Source organism: Triturus cristatus, chromosome 12 (genome assembly GCF_964204655.1).
Source record: "Triturus cristatus chromosome 12, aTriCri1.1, whole genome shotgun sequence".
Classification (NCBI taxonomy): Eukaryota; Metazoa; Chordata; class Amphibia; order Caudata; family Salamandridae; genus Triturus; species Triturus cristatus.
Window position 1 is genome coordinate 860,789,976 of NC_140595.1, and position 21,621 is coordinate 860,811,596.

Consider the following 21,621-nt stretch of genomic DNA (forward strand, 5'->3'; position numbering starts at 1 on the left):
TTAAATTCATCCTGATCACTGAGGAGAACCAACCAATGGTGCAAAATCAACATTGATAACCACAAAGACAATAAAATGAGACTGACACGAAGTATTCAAACTGTGCATGATATATCAGAATTCATATGTCGTGTAAAAGAATACATCAACTAATATCTTGAAAACACAGGACTGTTACACATGATATAAGGTTACATACAAACCTGCCATATACAAGGTACATTCCATAGAACACCATTCAAAAGGGAAGACTCTCGACATTATCAACAAACACAGAAAAGATAACTCAATTGGGCATCCGTATATCCTTAGTTTATATGTTCAAGCATATGTCCTTATTCCTTGGACGTAGGTATGCCGGACACTAGGACGGTACACCTATTCTTAGCATCGACTTTTCGACCCTTAATGAACCTCTCAATGAGGCAGCAAACTCCGAGCTCAACAGACAAAGCATCCACCTTGTGGAGGCCGTCCCTCAATCTCTTGATGACTCCCTCTGTCCCAAGAATATTTGACTCTTTGTGAAGCTAGATTCTAAATGATTGGAGCTGCAGCTCGGAACAGTTTTGTGAAGGTGTCAAGATACAAGTGGAGTAATCAACTGGATTGTATGGCACAGGTTATATTATTTATATTTGTTTCTATATATTTTTAATATGCACAATTTAAAACTGTGAACATAAAACTCTTTTATTTTAAACGATGATTCTGTGGTGTGCTTAACGTTAATAATCACATACAGAGCATTAATCATTTCACTTCTGTTTTAATTCAACAGGTGATAAAATAAAGACTAGAAAAATGAAAGCAGAAAACTCAGAAAAAAACGTGTCAAGAAGAGACAGCACAAAGTTTTTTCTTGGCCCTGAGAATGCGGCAAGCTATGATCTCCAAATGCAGCCAGATATTGGCCCACAGTTGGGAGGAGAACAAAGATTGCTTTGTGGAAGTGGTTTCAGTAGTGCAGCTCCTTTTAATGCATACCAGGAATCCCCGTATGCACGGAGTTCAGAAGAAGGTAATGAGTGGGGGAGCGCGCCGAAACACACAGACCAAATTACATCTCAGCCAGAAGCACAACTCAACGGTGGACTATACTCATGTACTGAATGTGATAAAAGTTTTAACAGGAAGGGAAATCTAATTAAACACAAAAGAATCCATACAGGCATCAGACCGTACCAGTGCACTGAATGTGACAAGAGTTTCAGTAGAAAGGAGCATCTTATTGTACACAAGAGAACCCACTCCGGAGTAAGACCTTATTGTTGCAGTATATGTGGGAAAAGCTTCACTCAGACGGGCGTTCTCATTAGACACCATCGAACCCACACACAAGAGCGTCCACATCAGTGTTGTGAGTGTGACAGGAGGTTCAGCCTCAAGGGAAACCTTATCAAACACATGAAAACGCATAACCACAACAGATGACCATCTCAGACGTATATATCAGAAAGTAAGGAGTGACATCTTACTTACCTGGTCTGTTTACCTGCTCCAACATCACAAACCAGTCTGGTCTGTAGCCTTCTGTTCGTTGGTGGTTTGAATTCGCCATCGCTCAGTTGGGCAGTATCTGTATTGACTACCCAACATTATCCGTCCTACGCGCCATGGTTAGACGGAGAGCTTGGGCTTCACATCCCACAGTTCTGTCTTAGTTCCAGAATGCAGTGTGCCTGAAAATTGAGTAGGTGAACGCACACCTCAGCAGACCCTCTCCGAGCAGAGTCAAAAGTTAAAGATTAAAGCAAAACTCCAGAGAGTATGAACACTGCTCAAAATGGAAAGAAAATCTAAATCACTCTTGTGATACATAATGGTTTGAAAAGTACTTGCTCTCATTTGTAGAAAAGTTCTAGGTAAATACAAATACACTCTGGAAATTACAAGGTAACTTTTATCATGTAAATGACATCTGAGCCCATGAAAGCACTGAGTATACGCGATACCACTGCAGCTGTATCTGTTTCTGGATGCTCCTGGCGGATGCTGAGGATTCTGTTCCTCTGTAGCTCCGGTGGCCACCCACTTGCCCTGATTTCGTTGCACCCTGGCACTGCCAACAGTCTCAACACTGGCGCAGAAGGTCTCAGCTTCTGCTCTCCGCAGCTGCCCACTTGTGCTGATTCTGCTGGCCCTTCGCCTCCCTTTTATTGTCCTTCGCCCCATGTGGCTGCCATGCTGAGGCTCTTTCCAGACTTGACTGCTCTCTGAGGCATGTGTTTCCCAGCAGCACAGTGAGCTGGCCACTAGGCTGGTACCTCTGGATTGTGGTGCTTGCTGTCCCAGATTCTTCTGACCACGACTCTAATTCTGGAGCTTTGGTATCCTTCACAAATTCACATGCTTGAATGATTCACCCAAGAATGTGAATCTATGAAAGATTCCAAAGCATGAGAACTTTAGTTACAGGTAAATAACTTATTTGTTGCACTGAGCGACCAGCATTTTCTGTCCCAAGACTATTTGACCCCTTCCTGCCCAGACCTCTGCGGACAGATATGCTTCGGCTGACATTATTTCCAGTGCTGCTAGGGCACAATTCCACGAGCTGCCTAATAAAACTGATGTGCATATTTGAACACCTTTAACATATGAGTACTGATACCTTTTGCAGGTGTGATGCAAGGGGTCATAACCATATACAATTGAAGTACTTTACAAACTTTGACAGCAGTCACTGATCTCCCAGTATTCCTCTAACAGAGGTTGTTAATCACAAATCGGGGCAGCTTTATTTAGGACCAAGTTTCAAGAGAGATCCATATGTCCGTCCAAGTGAGATGTTCTTGTCTGCCACATGTTGTTCTTCCAGTGGAAGATAAGGGTACAGTACTACTGTGTGCAGGCAGCGCGGAGAAACTGTGAAACTGTTGGAAAAAGGGGCTGCTAAGGACTTTGATTAGTAAACTCTGTCATTAATTACAACGTTTAGTCTCATTCTCTTCACCTGGTGACAAAGTGGTTCTGAACCACGTGGAAGGAACTCAGACACCTCTGGTATTTCTGTGCTCTGTCATCAGCCTGCAGCAGAGCAGTGTGGACAGAAGTCCAAGCTGTGCCACTGATCTCTCTGTGGTGGCAGCAACGCAAGTGGCACTTGGACTTTTGAGGTGAACGTGATGCTCGGAGTGAATGGCCACTCAGTACACTGGTGCCCGACAGGACCCGGCTAGCAACAATGCCCTACATAGGACTACAGTCCGTCCCACACTGCTGAGCAACACTGGAGGCCTGCATTGTCTTGCACACGTCTGGACTTGCAGGAGGGGATGTAGAATCAACAGAAAGAAAGGAGTATCACAGCATCGGCAATGGACACGTTTGCTGTTGGAGTGTGTAAGAAGGATGGTGCAGCAGGATGCCTCCTCACTGCACGCCATAGTTTAAAAAAATGTAAGCGTGCCACAGGGAAGCACAGTGGCGAGAACAACTGCCAGTATGTGTGCAGCACCGCTGTGTGCTTCACGCTGAAGTGCTTTTGGAGTACAGTACCTGGACTTATGAAGCATGCTAGTACTGCAGGCAACCAGCTCAGGGGCACTATATACCCTACTTTGATTATCAGGTATTTTGGGAAGTCTTTGGAAAAGCCTGTGTACTTCCTGTCTTCCAGTATGTCTTTAGCATTGGTGGGCATGCACTGCTCTGTAGGGCTGCAGTCAGACCAAGGAAAGTGTGTTCATCAGAGCTACCAACATACACAGTCTGCACCCCAGTTATTGGATGAGCAAGGTGAACCCCCAATGAAATGGAAGATCGTGCATTGCAACTTCCGCAGTTATTTGATTGCCTTGGGTGGGTGGGTTTTCTGCTGTTTGCTCCTGTTTCATGCGTTGCAGTAGAGGCCCTGCATGCAAGCCTGTGAATGGTTCTTCATACAACAGTGTCTGTGATGAGACTGTAGCTCACCTGGCGGGGTCAGGCATTGTGCTGGAACCTCATGGTTTGTGTGCTCAGTATCACTTGGTGCAAGAACCAGTGAACTCTTACACAGACACTCTAAGTTTATTTTAATGTGTTATATTACACACACACCTGTCAACTTCTCCATTTCCGAGTACTGGAATCTACCTCGGCGGACAATGTTTGTATCAGTGCTTAATTTGAGCCGGTGGTTTACGGTGCTCTGCACCGGCACTTAATTGTCAACACTGGCGCTTATGATGGCCTGCCACATGGTGTCCCAGTTTATTTCATTTAGAGATGAGCACAACAGTTGTTTGTGAATTAAATATACCTTACAAATGACTCATGCCTGCACCAAGCCAGTCCTATAACTTTTGGGGGCTGTAATAGTCTGAATTGACACACTTGAAGTGTAATAGTAGCTGTGTGTGTGCTGTCATTGGCAGCGCTGACGGGGGCAGTGGGTGGTGCAAGCTGCAGTGACCTCCTGACGAGGGCCCAGTACTCATTTTGTCACATATTAAGCGCTGGTTTGTATAATCCTTAAACGTGTCGGGAGTACCTTGGAGGGAGGAATAGGATCTCAAATCCCAAGGCAGAAATATCAGGGAGCTCTTTGTGCCGACCTCTTCTGGGTTTGAGGTTGGGTTGGTCTTGTTATGTGAATGTGTTCGGGAAGACTTCTACAAACCGCGCTGTTTTCAGGTTCATGTTGAATGAGGTCACATTGGGTGACACGTTCGATGTGGGTCCCTGAAGTAACTTGAGGAACTTGCCCCGGTGACAGGTTGGACATTTCTGCAGCTCCTGGATCTAATTTGCAGGGATCGAAACCCTTCGGGTTCCCTGGCCCGGCTCGACTCCTGATGGGCTTTGAAGGTGAGATGGGTCTTGAATTATACTCCGTACCACTGGGCGCCTCGTGAGGGACTTCAAAGTCATCCTAAACCCTCTCCCACGGCACTTTTTTTGACGTTCATCCGAGTACCTGTCGCCTTATGCTGGGTACCGATCCATTTGTATGTTTGTAAATGAGGGTTGAATGCAGATTTATTGTGAAGTCTATATTTTACATGATTGTCCTTGCTTGTAATCTTGACGGTGATTTTATAATTTCTTAGCTCTGCATATTTTGCACAGGAGTAACTTCACCCCATGACTAGGTTCCAAGCTGGGCCGCCGGTGTAAAACTCTTCCTTTTCCAGCACTCCTAATCCTGCAACTTTCGCATAAGGACTGACATTCAGAGCGCGGTCTAATAAATAAACATCATCTTGTTTAACTGAACTGTTAAATAAAATGTGCTGCTCTATGAGGTGTATATTATCCAAGTGTAATTGTACATTTTTATATAAATAAATATGCAGAAGTACTAGTTGTGACATCATTTTTTTCTATTAGCATAAAAAAGATGGCTCTATAGTGATGACAAAGGATATAATAAATATGGATAAACACAGATGGAAATGTTCAAAGGAACACCATGTAAGTGGTATTTGTATAACATGAACCTGGTTAAAATGGCAGCAGAGGGATGTGAAGGGTCAAATGCCGCAATACACACAGCAAGTGAACAGAGCGCGCGCTGGTTTCTGGGAGCAGAGCGGTACTGTTGCTGCTTGAGATATAGAGTTTTTTTAAAGAGGTGACTCTTCAACTTGTTCCTCAATCGGGCGATCCTGATGGCTATAGGGATGTTGTAGCAGATCCTGAGGGCATGGATTGAAAAGGCCTGCTGTCTTGTTCTTTTCTTTTATATATTTCTTTGTCCCCACATTGATAGTGTCCTACCTGCCGGTGTTCTGAGAGCACCCAGTGATGGTGTCCACCGGATTAGTGGGGATTCTGGTTGTGATGGTTTTATAAATGCCGGATTGGTGGTGGTGCTGGTTGTGATGGCTTTATAAGTGCCGGATTGGTGGTGGTGCTGGTTGTGATGGCTTTATAAATGCCAGATTGGTGTAATGCTGGTTGTGATGGCTTTATAAATGCTGGATTGGTGCAGTGCTGGTTGTGATGGCTTTATAAATGCTGGATTGGTGCAGTGCTGGTTGTGATGGCTTTATAAATGCTGGATTGGTGCAATGCTGGTTGTGATGGCTTTATAAATGCTGGATTGGTGCAGTGCTGGTTGTGATGGCTTTATAAATGCCAGATTGGTGTAATGCTGGTTGTGATGGCTTTATAAATGCTAGATTGGCGGTGGTGCTGGTTGTGATGGCTTTATAAATGCAAGATTGGTGTAATGCTGGTTGTGATCGTTTTATAAATGCCAGATTGGTGGTGGTGCTAGTTGTGATGGCTTTATTAATGCCAGATTGGTGCAATGCTGGTTGTGATAGTTTTATAAATGCCAGATTGGTGCAATGCTGGTTGTGATGGCTTTATTAATGCCAGATTGGTGTAATGCTGGTTGTGATAGTTTTACAAATGCCAGATTGGTGGTGGTGCTGGTTGTGATGGTTTTATAAATGCCAGATTGGTGTAATGCTGGTTGTGATAGTTTTATAAATGCCAGATTGGTGGTGGTGCTAGTTGTGATGGTTTTATAAATGCCAGATTGATGTAATGCTGGTTGTGATAGTTTTACAAATGCCAGATTGGTGGTGGTGCTGGTTGTGATAGCTTTATAAATGCCGGATTGGTGCAGTGCTGGTTGTGATGGTTTTATAAATGTCAGATTGGTGTAATGCTGGTTGTGATAGTTTTATAAATGCCAGATTGGTGTAATGCTGGTTGTGATGGTTTTATAAATGCCAGATTGGTGTAATGCTGGTTGTGATGGTTTTATAAATGCTAGATTGGTGGTGGTGCTGGTTGTGATGGCTTTATAAATGCCGGATTGGTGGTGGTGCTGGTTGTGATGGCTTTATTAATGCCAGATTGGTGGTGGTGCTGGGTGTGATGGCTTTATTAATGCCAGATTGGTGCAATGCTGGTTGTGATAGTTTTATAAATGCCAGATTGGTGGTGGTGCTGGTTGTGATGGTTTTATAAATGCCAGATTGGTGGTGGTGCTGGTTGTGATGGTTTTATAAATGCCAGATTGGTGTAATGCTGGTTGAGATAGATTTATAAATGCCAGATTGGTGGTGGTGCTGGTTGTGATGGTTTTATAAAGGCCAGATTGGTGTAATGCTGGTTGTGATAGTTTTATAAATGCCAGATTGGTGGTGGTGCTGGTTGTGATGGGTTTTTATAGATGCCAGATTGGTGTAATGTTGGTTGTGATAGTTTTATAAATGCCAGATTGGTGTAATGCTGGTTGTGATGGCTTTATAAATGCCAGATTGGTGTAATGCTGGTTGAGATAGTTTTATAAATGCCAGATTGGTGTAATGCTGGTTGAGATAGTTTTATAAATGCCAGATTGGTGCAATGCTGGTTGTGATGGCTTTATTAATGCCAGATTGGTGTAATGCTGGTTGTGATAGTTTTACAAATGCCAGATTGGTGGTGGTGCTGGTTGTGATGGTTTTATAAATGCCTGATTGGTGTAATGCTGGTTGTGATAGTTTTATAAATGCCAGATTGGTGTAATGCTGGTTGTGATAGTTTTATAAATGCCAGATTGGTGGTGGTGCTAGTTGTGATGGTTTTATAAATGCCAGATTGATGTAATGCTGGTTGTGATAGTTTTACAAATGCCAGATTGGTGGTGGTGCTGGTTGTGATAGCTTTATAAATGCCGGATTGGTGCAGTGCTGGTTGTGATGGTTTTATAAATGTCAGATTGGTGTAATGCTGGTTGTGATAGTTTTATAAATGCCAGATTGGTGTAATGCTGGTTGTGATGGTTTTATAAATGCTAGATTGGTGGTGGTGCTGGTTGTGATGGCTTTATAAATGCCGGATTGGTGGTGGTGCTGGTTGTGATGGCTTTATTAATGCCAGATTGGTGGTGGTGCTGGGTGTGATGGCTTTATTAATGCCAGATTGGTGCAATGCTGGTTGTGATAGTTTTATAAATGCCAGATTGGTGGTGGTGCTGGTTGTGATGGTTTTATAAATGCCAGATTGGTGGTGGTGCTGGTTGTGATGGTTTTATAAATGCCAGATTGGTGTAATGCTGGTTGAGATAGATTTATAAATGCCAGATTGGTGGTGGTGCTGGTTGTGATGGTTTTATAAAGGCCAGATTGGTGTAATGCTGGTTGTGATAGTTTTATAAATGCCAGATTGGTGGTGGTGCTGGTTGTGATGGGTTTTTATAGATGCCAGATTGGTGTAATGTTGGTTGTGATAGTTTTATAAATGCCAGATTGGTGTAATGCTGGTTGTGATGGCTTTATAAATGCCAGATTGGTGTAATGCTGGTTGAGATAGTTTTATAAATGCCAGATTGGTGTAATGCTGGTTGAGATAGTTTTATAAATGCCAGATTGGTGGTGGTGCTAGTTGTGATGGCTTTATTAATGCCAGATTGGTGCAATGCTGGTTGTGATGGCTTTATAAATGCTAGATTGGTGTAATGCTGGTTGTGATAGTTTTATAAATGCCAGATTGGTGTAATGCTGGTTGTGATAGTTTTATAAATGACAGATTGGTGGTGGTGCTGGTTGTGATGGTTTTATAAATGCCTGATTGGTGTAATGCTGGTTGTGATAGTTTTATAAATGCCAGATTGGTGTAATGCTGGTTGAGATAGTTTTATAAATGCCAGATTGGTGGTGGTGCTGATTGTGATAGCTTTATAAATGCCGGATTGGTGCAGTGCTGGTTGTGATGGTTTTATAAATGTCAGATTGGTGCAATGCTGGTTGTGATGAATTTATTAACACCAGATAGGTGCAATGCTGGTTATGACTGCTTTATAAATGCCGGATTGGTGGTGCAATGCTGGTTGTGATGGCTTTATTAATGCCAGATTGGTTTAATGCTGGTTGTGATAGTTTTATAAATGCCAGATTGGTGGTGGTGCTGGTTGTGATGGGTTTTTATAAATGCCAGATTGGTGTAATGCTGGTTGTGATAGTTTTATAAATGCCAGATTGGTGTAATGCTGGTTGTGATGGCTTTATAAATGCCGGATTGGTGGTGGTGCTGGTTGTGATGGCTTTATTAATGCCAGATTGGTGCAAAGCTGGTTGTGATGGCTTTATAAATGCCTGATTGGTGGTGGTGCTGGTTGTGATGGTTTTATAAATGCCAGATTGGTGTAATGCTGGTTGTGATAGTTTTATAAATGCCAGATTGGTGTAATGCTGGTTGAGATAGTTTTATAAATGCCAGATTGGTGGTGGTGCTAGTTGTGATGGTTTTATAAATGCCAGATTGGTGTAATGCTGGTTGTGATGGTTTTATAAATGCCAGATTGGTGTAATGCTGGTTGTGATAGTTTTATAAATGCCAGATTGGTGTAATGCTGGTTGTGATGGTTTTATAAATGCCAGATCGGTGGTGGTGCTAGTTGTGATGGGTTTCTAAATGCCAGATTGGTGTAATGCAGGTTGTGATGGTTTTATAAATGCCAGATTGGTGTAATGCTGGTTGTGATAGTTTTATAAATGCCAGATTGGTGTAATGCTGGTTGTGATAGTTTTATGAATGCCAGATTGGTGGTGGTGCTGGTTTTGACGGCTTTATAAATGATGGAGCTTCTTTTGGAGATGCACAGGCCGGTGAGACGAAGCGATTAGAGTTCCTTGATCATATTCCTTCAAGCCCTGGGTGAGACGTGCTGCAGTCAGTAGGATGCCCTTACGGGGTGGGCACCGTGGAATCTGGGATGCCATGGAGCAGGATGTTTTTCACCATTCAGATACAAGAGTAACGTCTGAAGTTGGTTCCTATGAGGAGTAGTTTGAGAAGAGACTGGTTACCAGTCTGTATTTCTTATTTTGATTCCTTCAGGTTAAGGTTTGTGTGAATCCAGATGGCCTAGCATTGGGTGAAAGTTGGGGTAGAAGCCGTCAAAGTTGATCTGGTTTGTGCTGCTTCTTGCTTTTGGTTCTGAGCAGATAACAGCATTCCGTCTTGGTGGGGTTGAGCTACAGGTAGGTGCAGAACATCCAGGTCTGAATGAGCTGCAGACAGTGTTTGAGGTATTGGACGCCTGGACCGGATTAGACTTTCAAGCAAATTTGTATGTCGTTGGCACAGTGTCACTTTTGTCATCTGTGATCATAAAACTGGGACCTTTAATAGCAGCGGGACAGCTGACATGCCCTTCTTTGCTTTTCTAGAAGGTATTCTCCCGTATCAAGCCTCTGTTGCTTCTGAAGGTAATAAGACGGTCATGCAGTAAACTTTGTACTCTATGAAGGTTTGTAGTTAGTATTGCAATTTCATGATAGGAGAGGATACTGGAACTCGACCAATAGTTTTATACAACATCTGGATTGGCTGTTCTCCTCCTTGAGAGAATGACTGTCCTTGCACGTTTCAGCTTCTTGTGGTCTGTACCCCATTTGAGGCACGCTTAAAGGCATGGACATGATAAAGGTCTGTGGGCTGGGAGTCCTCTGAAGGTTGGATGCACTGATGCGGTCAGTGACGTGGAATACTTGGAGAGGCTTCGTGGACTTGAAGGAGGTTAGTCTTTTTGCATGTTGTGTAATTTGATGGTTAGATCAGGGCAATAATTCTTGATTACTTTGAATGGATTCTGAACACTTTTTTTGTGAGACTATTAATATAGTGCAAACCTAGCACTGTGGGAGGAAGAAAGGTACAAAAACCACCGAGGACTAGACTGGCACCAGGCTACCTTATTGTTGCTATTTGCGGCCCATCTCTGCTGCAGTGAAATGTCTACATGGCATGTGGGCACAGAGGCTCATGACCAGAACTGGTGAACCCCCTCGTTAACATGCTGCTGTGCTGGTCTGCCCACTACTGCTGGTAGCCTCTCCAGCTGCTGGAAATTTGTAGCTGCTGGAAAAGCCTGCTCATCTCTGACCGGAACTGGGTTGTGCTCGGCCCATGCGGCCCAGTACAGGGCACAGCTAAGCGGTGCAGATAACGCCCATTTGAGAGGATCCCGACCTATATTTATCGAGTTTGACCGTGTGATCTGTCGCTCTCTTTCCCTGCACATTCTGTGGGCTCGTACGACCGACTCCCTCATTCCAAGCGCTGACTAATTCCTGATTTGGGTGGAAACGAGTGTCCTTCTGAATTGTTGTTCTGAAACATGCAGTATTGATAGGTCTGGTGTTCCAAGCACACACCTTACCAGTGAAACCAGGCAATGGAATTTTGGGTGTGAAATTAGCTGCATCTGGCATTTCCCCGGACTCAGAAGAAAGGCCTGTGTCTGGTAGTTGCCAATCACAGGCAGACTTCAGGGTAAAGGTGGCCGGACACAAGGTAGTAAGTAGGTTAGTTTACAGCTTATTTCGTGTATCACTGGCAGAGGGGTGGCTGTTATGATACAGAGGAATACAATAGAGAGAAATGTTCACAGCTGTTTGTAGGGTCTATACAAATAATTGGTGGTAAGTAGATGGAATGAATAATTTTGCACTATTTGTAGCATTTGGGGGGGGCAAGTAAATGAATTCATGAAAGCTGAGAACAGATGGGTTTTTAAATGCATTCTAAAAGTAATGAGGGTGTGCTGTGTTTGGTGCTTATGTCATGGCTCAAGTGAAGGATCAATTCTGCGCAAGACATTTTATGAACCTACCAGCCTCAAGGAAAGAGCTACGGTTTCTGCAGCCACCATAGAAAGGAAGCAGACCGCATGGATTTGGAGGGTTTATCTGGTGGATCGCTTTGTATACCACATTACAAAGTTTAAAACTGATCCTTTCTTTTAGAGGTAACCATTGGAGATCGTGTGGTTTGAGAGAGTTTTTGGTACCGAAGAGGGGAGCGTGGGGGCAGGCTTGGGGTTTGGGCACATGGTCATATTTTCCTGTTGAGGTAATCATTCTGACCTAGCGTTGGAACTTTACTTTGAATGTCGCAAGAGCTGCTTGTAAGATATCTACTAAAATTGCATTCCCAAAGTCTGTTCTCCAAAGAACCAACATTACACAGCTAGTTTGATATGGTCCGCGGAGATGAGATGTTTGGCACCTTGTGATGTCTAAAGTTAAGGTGGGTCAGGGTAGAACCAAGGTATTTAGCAACAGAGAAGAGCGAGGGAGAGAAACCATCAAGTTTCAATTAGTTCTGACTGGAGGCAGCAAGTTTGCAAATTTAAAAAGGTGAGAAAGGAGGAATTCTGTTTGGAGGGTTTTTTTAGGTTGATGGGGATGTTTTCTGGATTCATCGTTTTAAGATAGTTGTATATCATCGGCATATTAGTGGAAGGACACAGTTTCATTCTCGAGTTACTGCTGGTATCGAGCCATTAGATGCAACGCAATGCATATTGGCCTCATAGACAGATTTCCCCATTTTCATCACTTGCACTCTCGTAAGAAACCAGAAAAAATGGCGCAGGAACAGGCTTCTAAAACTCCAGAAACAAATGACCAGCTCCCTCAGAACATGTATTTGTACATTGCTACGGTGTGGAGTCGCACAATGGTCTGTCCTAGACCTCCCTGCTTTGGCATCATTGTTTCATTCTTTTGGGCTTCCCAATCATAAGTTTCATCAACAAGGTGTCCACTACTTTGTAATCGATTCTTCAAACCACAGATGACTCGCCTTTAAGGCGGCACACTGGATCTGGATCATTTTTCAGCTTAGTTCCTGTGTGGCAATAGGTGGCGTTGTGCGACTCCAAATCTACTTCCCTCCACCCCATAAGTGACAACTGGAGATATGTATGAGCGCCACCCAAGCGTGCTGACCTCAGTTGTATCTTTTTGTGCCTTCTTGCGCAGATCCAGAGTTAACTGCTACTTTTTCTCATCAGTTGACAAGCTTTTTCTTCCAAAATATTTCAGTGTGCAAGGAAATATGTCCCCTTCTAAAACTACATGTTTTAAACTTATTAAGGACTGCCACAAACAAATGTCTGTGATCGATCGTTACAAGCTGTGCCTCTGGGGTTTGAGGCTGTGCCACAAGTCCAAATTATGTGAGGAGGGGCCCTGATGAACTGAGATCGTGAAGCTAAGCTCTACATTCTCTAACCCCGATGGATATCGTGTCTAGGCCACGCCTACTCGAAGTCGAGAACAAGGACGCCCTCCTGCTCAAGGCACTGGGTCAGCGACAGACCTTAATAACACTTTAGGTCAGTCATTGTTCAAAAAAGATGTCCTCACCACTCTCCATCTGAGAAGTGTCAAGGACGTCAATATGCTCTGCGTTTTTGCTCCCGGTCAACTACTCGGACCGATTGCGCTGATGATCCCAATGCAACTCCAAACCCAATGTCAATTTGTGAGGCAGCAAGAAATTGAGGTATTCTAGGAGGCATGCTGTGCATATTTGGTACCTTTTTGGCTAGTTTTAATGTACGCTCTGGCCCCATGCATGGGCGGAGTCCGTCACCTGAACCTGCCTAGGGTGCAGCTACGACTCCGCAGCAGATACCACACAGGCAGCACGATCCATGCCTGTTCCTGCCATGTTGACACTGGCTGCAAACCAGGGAAGACGTCCAGCCCACGGTTTTGTCCCACTCCGAAACAAATAAGTCTCTGCTGAAGCTCTGCATGAATGGAGTTCCCCACGCCTGGCCCCACATTCATTCTGACTCCGACAAGACTCCACCTTTGCCTAGAGCCATATCCCAGGACTCCACCAACTCTTTGGATCCGACTGACCAGATGCAACCTGCTCTAGGTGATGATGATGGGTACAGATTTTCCCCACAACATGCAGAAATATGGACCTAGAAGAGGCTAGTGGGCTAGATACTTCCACTGACATTGGGGTAGTTACGCTCCCTCGTCCCACAACCCGGTCTGTGCTTTTCATCTTTTACATATTGAGAATTTGCATAATTAGAATGTGCATCATTAGCATGGTAGCCGAAGTCCTAGATTTACAACTGCCTCCAATCAAAGTAAAGACTACTGTCCTCACAGAGGTTCCGAAACCCAGACAATCCTCATCAAAACTTCTGCTGCCTTTTACTGAGGCCCTAACTCACTCTCTCATGTGCACTTGGTCCAAACCTTGCTCTTGTACCCTAGTAAATTGACAAGTGGCCCATATCGCCATAGGCCAGTTTGTGTGACTTATGCAAAAGAAAGAATTGATGGACGGAATGCTGGACAATGCAAACATTCACCCCCAGTCACAAGGATCTGGGTTAAATCCATCATTCTTTTGCTCGCCACGCCACCCCAGTTTGGACCCAGCCATATGCCAATCAGTCTTGACCCTGTTTCTTGTGGGAACAGTCCAGCCCGAACTGCCAAGCCAGGTCCTCCTCCGACCGGAAACAAGCATCCCGGGACTGGTTTCAGGACATCACCCTTCATCAGCCAGGCTAGCTTGAATCCAGTGGTGTAGTGAGCACGGGACCCACGTCTGGGCATACCCTTCCAACGTAGGGCGACATATGCAAAAGAAACAATTGATGGACGGAATGCTGGACAATGCAAACATTCACCCCCAGCCACATGGAGCTGGGTTAAATCCATCATTCTTTTGCTCACCATACGACCCCAGCTTGGACCCAGCCATATGTCAATCAGTCTTGACCCTGTTCCTTGTGGGAACAGTCCAGCCCAAACTGCCAAGCCAAGTCCTCCCTGGACCTGAAACAAGCATCCTGGGACCGGTTTCAGTTTGTGTGACTTGGCATCCTGCTCCGGAGAGCTTGGTTTTACAGGCATCCACCAGCAGAGTTAACTTAAATACCTTCCATACGACCCCCTGTCGGACAAGTAATAGAAGAAAAGGAAGATATTTGGGAAGAGCCTCACCCTCAGGTCAATCAATGCCAGCAGATTGCTGGGTTGATACTCCTATGTGTTATGGAACTCAGTTCTGAAACGTTACTAACTGTCCCAGAAGAATTCAGAGCAACTGTGGCACAGGCCATCCAGTAAGGTCAGGGCAGCCACGCTCATCTGCCCCGGACTGGACACAGTAGACTGCTTGGTAAAGCGATTGGTACTCCAGCTCCACAGGCGGTTGAGATCCACCTTCAGAACAGGGTGAATCTCCTTAAATCGTTGAAGTTCACAATCAGTATGCTGAAGTCACATTTGACTCCTTCTCAGAGTCTCCCTTGCATCGGATAATTCCTGGATATGCCTCATTTTAAAGCCTTCCCCCCTGCACGTGTCTAGGATGTTCAGGCTATGATCCCTATGTTTCAGCCTCAGTCCTGGGTCTCAGTGACTGGCTCTGAGGCTCCTGAGGCTGTTGGCCTCCTGCATCCTGCTTGTCTATCATGTCAGATAAAGTATGCTGGATCTGCAGTGGGATCCGAGGGCTCCTGGGCCAAAGGACTCTGGACTAAAGTGGAGACCCACCTTCACATCAATCTTCTGAAGTTGTGGGCCATTCACTTGCCGTTGAATGCCTTTCTGCCATCCATCAAGGGGAGGCTGCTTCAGGTCCTCGTAGATAATACCTCCACCATGTGGTATTGCAACAAGCAGAGCAGAGTGGGGTCCTGGACTATGTGTGAATCGCCAGTATCAACACTTCTGCACGTCTTACAAACGCTTCTTTCTGAAACACATTCCACTTAGAGTGGAGCTGGGGACACTTGGATATCTTCCCTCCACTATCTAACTTGCCGGTGTTCCGAAGAAGACGAAGAATGACTGGGTTCAAGTCCTCCAGATTGGTCCTGGAGAGTGCAATACTCGGAACGTCTGGGCATTCGCATCTGTCCTCCAATACAGCTGCTGCCTCAGAATTACATTCTATTGCAGCAGCAGGGCGGGTTCTTGCATCTGGGCGTGTGTTATCTACACCCTGGAGATTGAGCAATGGCAGTATACTGCATTTGATCTCCCTCCTGAAATAGTGAATGTCATCTGGTGGTCAGGCGGCCTTCTATGAAATCCATTTACGTGGGATGCTGGCAAAAGTTGTGGCTTGGTGTGGCACCCATAACATTGACTCGTTCCAATTCAAAACGATGAATGTGTTATTTGTCCTATCTTTGTCCCAGCAAGGACTTGCAGTGGGCACTGTTTTAGGTTCCTTGTCAGTCTTTTCAGCCTTTTTGCATTTATTGGACCAACCATCCTTGTTTAACTCTCCTGTTGTCATGCATTATCTCAATGAATGTTTTAGCCCACGTCTCCCCCACTCCCTTCAAATACCTTTTGTTATGTCTCAGTTGGGCTTTAACTTGGTCTTTACTTTTCTTATTTGTACTCCCTTTGAGCCATTACACAGCTGCCCCTACATCTGCTGACCCTAAAAACTTTTCCTCAATGCAATAACATCAGCACGTCACATGGGTGAGCTTCAGGCTCTGTTAGCCCAGCACCCTTACACCACCTTACTATCTGACAAGCTGGTACTGAGGACCAAAGAGGCTTTTCTCCCATGTCGAACAATCCATCACTTTGCTGACCTCCTTGCACACTCCCCCCACACCAACCTTTCGCAAGAGGAGGAGAGACTCCATGGTTTGTAACCTCAATGTTTACATTGATCGTACCTAAAACCATCTACTGGATAATCGGCTCTTTGTGGAGTTCTTTGGGGCGACAAAAGGCAAGGCTGTGTAGAAGAGGACCTTATCTAGGTGGATAGTCCTAAAATCTGCTCTTTAATGGCGAAGAGCAGCCTCCAGACATCTTGAGGGCCTGTTCCACCAGGACCAAGGTAGCTAGAAGTGCTAGAAGTCCTGAGGGGCCATTCCACCAGGACCAAGGCTGGTAGAAGTCCTGAGGGCCCGTTCCACCAGGACCAAGGCTGCTAGAAGTCTTGAGGGCCGTTCCACCAGGACCAAGGCTGCTAGAAGTCTTGAGGGCCCGTTCCACCAGGACCAAGGCTGCTAGAAGTCTTGAGGGCCGTTCCACCAGGACCAAGGCTGCTAGAAGTCCTGAGGGCCCATTCCATCAGGACCAAGGCTGCTAGAAGTCTTGAGGGCCGTTCCACCAGGCCCAAGGCTGCTAGAAGACTTGAGGGCCGTTCCACCAGGACCAAGGCTTCTAGAAGTCTTGAGGGCCGTTCCACCAGGCCCAAGGCTGCTAGAAGACTTGAGGGCCGTTCCACCAGGACCAAGGCTTCTAGAAGTCTTGAGGGCCGTTCCACCAGGACCAAGACTGCTATGACTGTGTTGGCATGCAGAGACCTTGTCCTGGATATCTGTCAGGCAGCAACTCGGGCATCAGAGCTCACATCCGTAAAGCACTTCTACCTTGACAGCCTTTTTGCCCTTCGTTCCTACAAAACTTTATGGTCTGAGTCGTTCTACAGACCCATCACTTGGGGATGTTCTGCTTTAATATCTATTCTAAAGGTGAAGAATCTGTGATTAGAAGTATCCATCAGAAGAATAAGTTATTTAACTTTGGTAATGTTCTTTCTAGAGCATACTCTAATTGCAAATTCCTCACCCCCATCCCTCCTACCCGTTCTGGCGAATCGCTCCTTTTCCGTCTACTAAAGTCCCAAATTAGAGATCGCCACACAGGCACCATTGATTACTTTTGGGCTCAGCATCCAACGTAGTAGACAATGTCTAGAAAGAAACTAACATCAGCATGCTTGGGTAGTGTCTATAGCTCCAGTCACTTCCGGGGCAGAACGATTTCACTTATTGGCATGCATGGACAATGCTGAAAAATCTTACTGATGCTGACTGGGAATATTCTAAAGGTGAGGAATCTGTGGCTAGCTCGAGTATCCACTAGAAAGAGCGTTACCAAATGAAACTAACTTGTTCTTTTGGAGGCTGTCCTCCCTTTGCAAAACCTTAAATGACCCCTTAGCACCAAAATATTATACTGCACCAGTATACGTCATGAAGCCGGACCTTGAATGAGTGATAATACAGCTCTGAATGATTTAATGAAGGGATAACAAACATTATACATTCTGAATTAATCAATTAACCGGACTATATGGCAGTGATTACGTTTCTATACATTTTGAAATGTATTGCTGCATATTTTTTAAATATTTAAAATGTATGTAAGATTGTTGAAAATTACTTGGAAACACTTGCTTTTAAGGTTGATTTTGTCGAATGCTTAAAATTACTAATCACAGAGCATTAATAATTTCGATTCTGCTTTAATTCAACAGGTAATAAAATAAAGACTAGAAAAATTAAAACAGAAAACTCAGGAAAAAAAGCATCAAGAAGAGACAGTCTGAAATTGTTTCCTGGACCAGAAAATGCGACAAGTTATGACAACCAAATGCAATCAGATGTTGGCCCTGAATTGAGAGGAGAACAAAGATTGCTGTATACAAGTGGTTTCAGTAGTGCAGCTCCTTTTAATGTATACCAGGAATCGCAACAGGTGCAGAGTTCAGAAGAATGTAAAGAGGGCGGGAGCGCGCAGAAACAAGCAGACCGTATTTCATGTCATCCTGAAGCTCAACTCAATGGTGGAATGTACTCCTGTACTGAATGTGATAAAAGTTTCAACAGAAAGGGAAATCTAATTAAACATAAAAGAATACATACAGGCGTAAGACCATATCAGTGCACTGAATGTGACAAGAACTTCAATAGAAAGGAGAATCTTATTGTCCACTTGAGAACCCATTCTGGAATAAGACCTTATTGTTGCAGTATATGCGGAAAAAGCTTCACTCAAATGGGAGTTCTCATTAGACACCATACAACCCACACACAAGAACGCCCACATCAGTGCTCTGAGTGTGACAGGAGGTTCAGCCTCAAGGGGAACCTTATTAAACACATGAAAACGCATAACACCATTAGATGACCATTTCAGAAGAAAATATCTGAAGTATATAAGTGACCTCTTATTTACCTGTTCTGCTTTAACTGCACTAACTTCACCAGTCAGTCTTGTCACCAGCCTCCTGCTTCTAGGTGGTTTAAAAACAACATTGCCTCTACGCGTTAGCCTCCCCTAGGGAGGTCGCGATATCTGCCCGGCTGCGCCTGATCCAACTCAAGCTGCTACACAGAATCTATTTCTCCTGTACTAGGTTGCACACCATGGGCAGGGTTGACACAGTTCTTTGTAGGAGGGGATGTGGGGGGACGGGCACCTTCTTCCACGTGTTGTGGGACTGCCCCCAGATTCAACGCTATTGGAGGAGGGTGGTGAAGTGCATGGAGGAGGTATGGGAGGTGGAAATTCGCCCGGAGGCCAAGAGGTGTCTCCTGAACATCTGGGAGCCAACGGACCTGCCACCGAAGGGTAGGCTCTGGGTGACGCTTGGTCAAATGGTGGCTAAACGGAACATTGCCAGACTCTGGGGAAGCCCTACTCCACCAAGACTCTCGGACTGGCACGGCGACATGGACTGGTGCATGCTGCGAGAAAAGACTGTATATATTGCAAGAGGGTGCCCCAGGAAATGGGGGGAAGTATGGTCCAAATGGAATGACTTTAGGGGTGGTATTTGTGAGCCGCCTGCAGTCGAGCAGGATGATGCAGGGGCTATATAGGACTCCCACGTTTCAGTGGCTCCCGGGGCTGAGGTGGGGTGCCGCAGCCGCCCATGGGTACAGAGTATATCTACGGCACAAGTGGTGACTGGTTCTAGGGAAGTTTGGGGGGGAGGGGGGGGGGGAGTAGTTGCTCGTTCGGCGCCTGCGCCGTTGGGAGCTCTCCGTTTGTTTATGGTTTACATAGAGAAAATGAGGCCTGCATTATCCTTCTTTCACTGTGATACGAATGCACTTTCTAGCGCCGCCGTACCCCCGGGTTGACGGCACTGGGCTGTGTTAGTTAAGACAAAGTGCATGAATGCAATATGCGGCCGGCCCGAAGGGTTGTAGGCCAAAGCGGTGTATCGTGAACATAACAATAAAGGTCTTTTAAAAAAAAAAAAAAAAAAACAACATTGCTCAGCTGGCCAATATCTTAAGGAACAACCTGGCGTAATTAATCATACATGCCGTGGTAAGGATGGAGAGGGTAGTAAATGGGTTCCCTCCATTTTGTCCTCCATGATGTTTTGCTTTTCACCACACAGTTTTTGGACTTTTACTGTAAGTGAGTGTCACAAGCTAAGTCTCACTCAGTTAATTTACGGTAACTCGACTGAGCGTGGTAACCACCAGTATCCACCTTTTAAGGTAAGGCCACTGCTGTGCAGCTAGGGTAAGAGGGTCTGGACTAGTTACACGTGAACTCATGAGTGTGTGAATGCTGGGCAGTGCAGGATGGAAGTTTCACACATGCTGCCTGGCATCTACACACAGGTACCCTGTCACAGAAGGGACTCTTCAGGGATTGGTGCTGGCTTGGGGTAGGCCTTCTAGCATTACTGAGCCTTCGAGTGCAGCTTTGTAGTGCTTACAGAAGGTATGTGGTGTTTTCGCTGTGCTAGACATTATAGGCGAATTCAGCCCAAAATGGATGTTCTCTCCCCTGAGGCCTACAGGACCCAGTGATGTACCAATCTGGGGTGAAACATGCACCAAATGTAAATTTTCAGTTCCCATCATCCCACATAAACAAATTCTGACACTTTACGATGTGTCTTTTTTTCCAGGCTCAGCTTACTATCATATTCCAGACCTTTGCCCTCGCCACCCATATTGGGCAAAGTAAATTACTCTGCTTCCCCGCAGATTAATCAAAGGTCTTCTCACACAATAGAGCAATTAACAGTGCTTGACACAGTCCCTGTGAAAGGAAGGGATGAGGCGGAATTCTGCATCTGATTTTTTTTTATACCCAATATATTTATTGGCATTTGAAACATCTGAAACATTTTGTTACATGTTCCACTGCAACATCAACATTGCTAATGTAGTAATTGCATTACAGATCAAACAACGTTTGTGTAAAGATTCCGATAATTAGCCTTCCAAAGCTTTGGCACATTTCCCATTCGAGCCGTTAATGGTCTGCCATATACAAAACGATCTGCTTGTATCCCAGCGTGGCATGATCTCTACTCTTAGCAGTCGATTAAGTTTGGATTGAGCGTCAGGCATGGCCTGTCGACATTGTGTGTATGCACATCCCGGTTAGCTCTGTGCCAGGAGCAGTGGGGGGAGATCTGATTAAGTCATAGAAGGTGGGTGTTGCACATTGAACGGAGGATTGTCATTCAATGTAATAGCCAAGTTGAAAAATAAACTACAGCGCAAATAAAAAGTGTAATGTGAAACAAAACTGTTCCAGGGGTATAATCTGTTTCCATATACCAGTATGTCTGGGTGTGCTGTTCATCAGTAAGCATCTGCATCTCATGGTGTCTGAGGTATGGGTCTCAGAGTCCAAGGGCAGGTAAGGAGTGATGGGTCTGACAGCCCAGAGCGAGATATGAATGGGGGTCCTAATCCGGATGTCTTTCCAGGGTGCCAGCCAGCACCTCCCCACCGTTCTCCCCGTCCATCTCATCTCCCCGGGGGCTATCTCCAGGGTCGTCTGAAGCTCCCCGATCTGAATCTGAGGTATTTCCTGGATTCTCCCTAGCATTTCGGTCCAGAGGCCTGCTAGCGGGCGTCTTCGGAGTCCTCTGGCATCCTCTCTGCAGAGAGCACTCGTCTCTGCTTCTACCCAGGACAACATCTTGTACCTGTGTGTCGAATCTGGAGCCTCCCACGAATTTCCAAGCTATGTCTATGCTACGTTTGGCTAATGCTAGTGCCAGGTCTAAAAATGTAGTCCCTACTTTGCGCTTCTTAGGTCTAGGAAATCTTCCCAGTAGGCAGGCCTCTATCTGGTGCAGAATAGTGTGCCCCAGTGTAAGTTGGAGTCTGTCAAG

General features: G+C 45.2%; 1 protein-coding gene across 4 annotated transcripts in view; it reads left to right on the plus strand.

Annotated features, from left to right (window-relative positions):
- Window positions 1-19,719, plus strand: part of LOC146783123 (uncharacterized) — a 124,751-nt gene extending 105,032 nt beyond the window's left edge. For 3 of the 4 annotated variants that reach the window (XM_085637088.1, XM_085637089.1, XM_085637091.1), the window contains 2 exons: window positions 782-1,021; window positions 17,998-19,719. In XM_085637088.1, coding sequence (XP_085493214.1) covers window positions 782-1,021; window positions 17,998-18,650 — 893 coding nt within the window. In that variant the 3' untranslated portion in view covers window positions 18,651-19,719. The remainder of the gene's footprint in view (window positions 1-781; window positions 1,022-17,997) is intronic. The other variant, XM_085637090.1, reaches the window with a different exon arrangement.
- The last annotated feature ends 1,902 nt before the right edge of the window (window positions 19,720-21,621 follow it).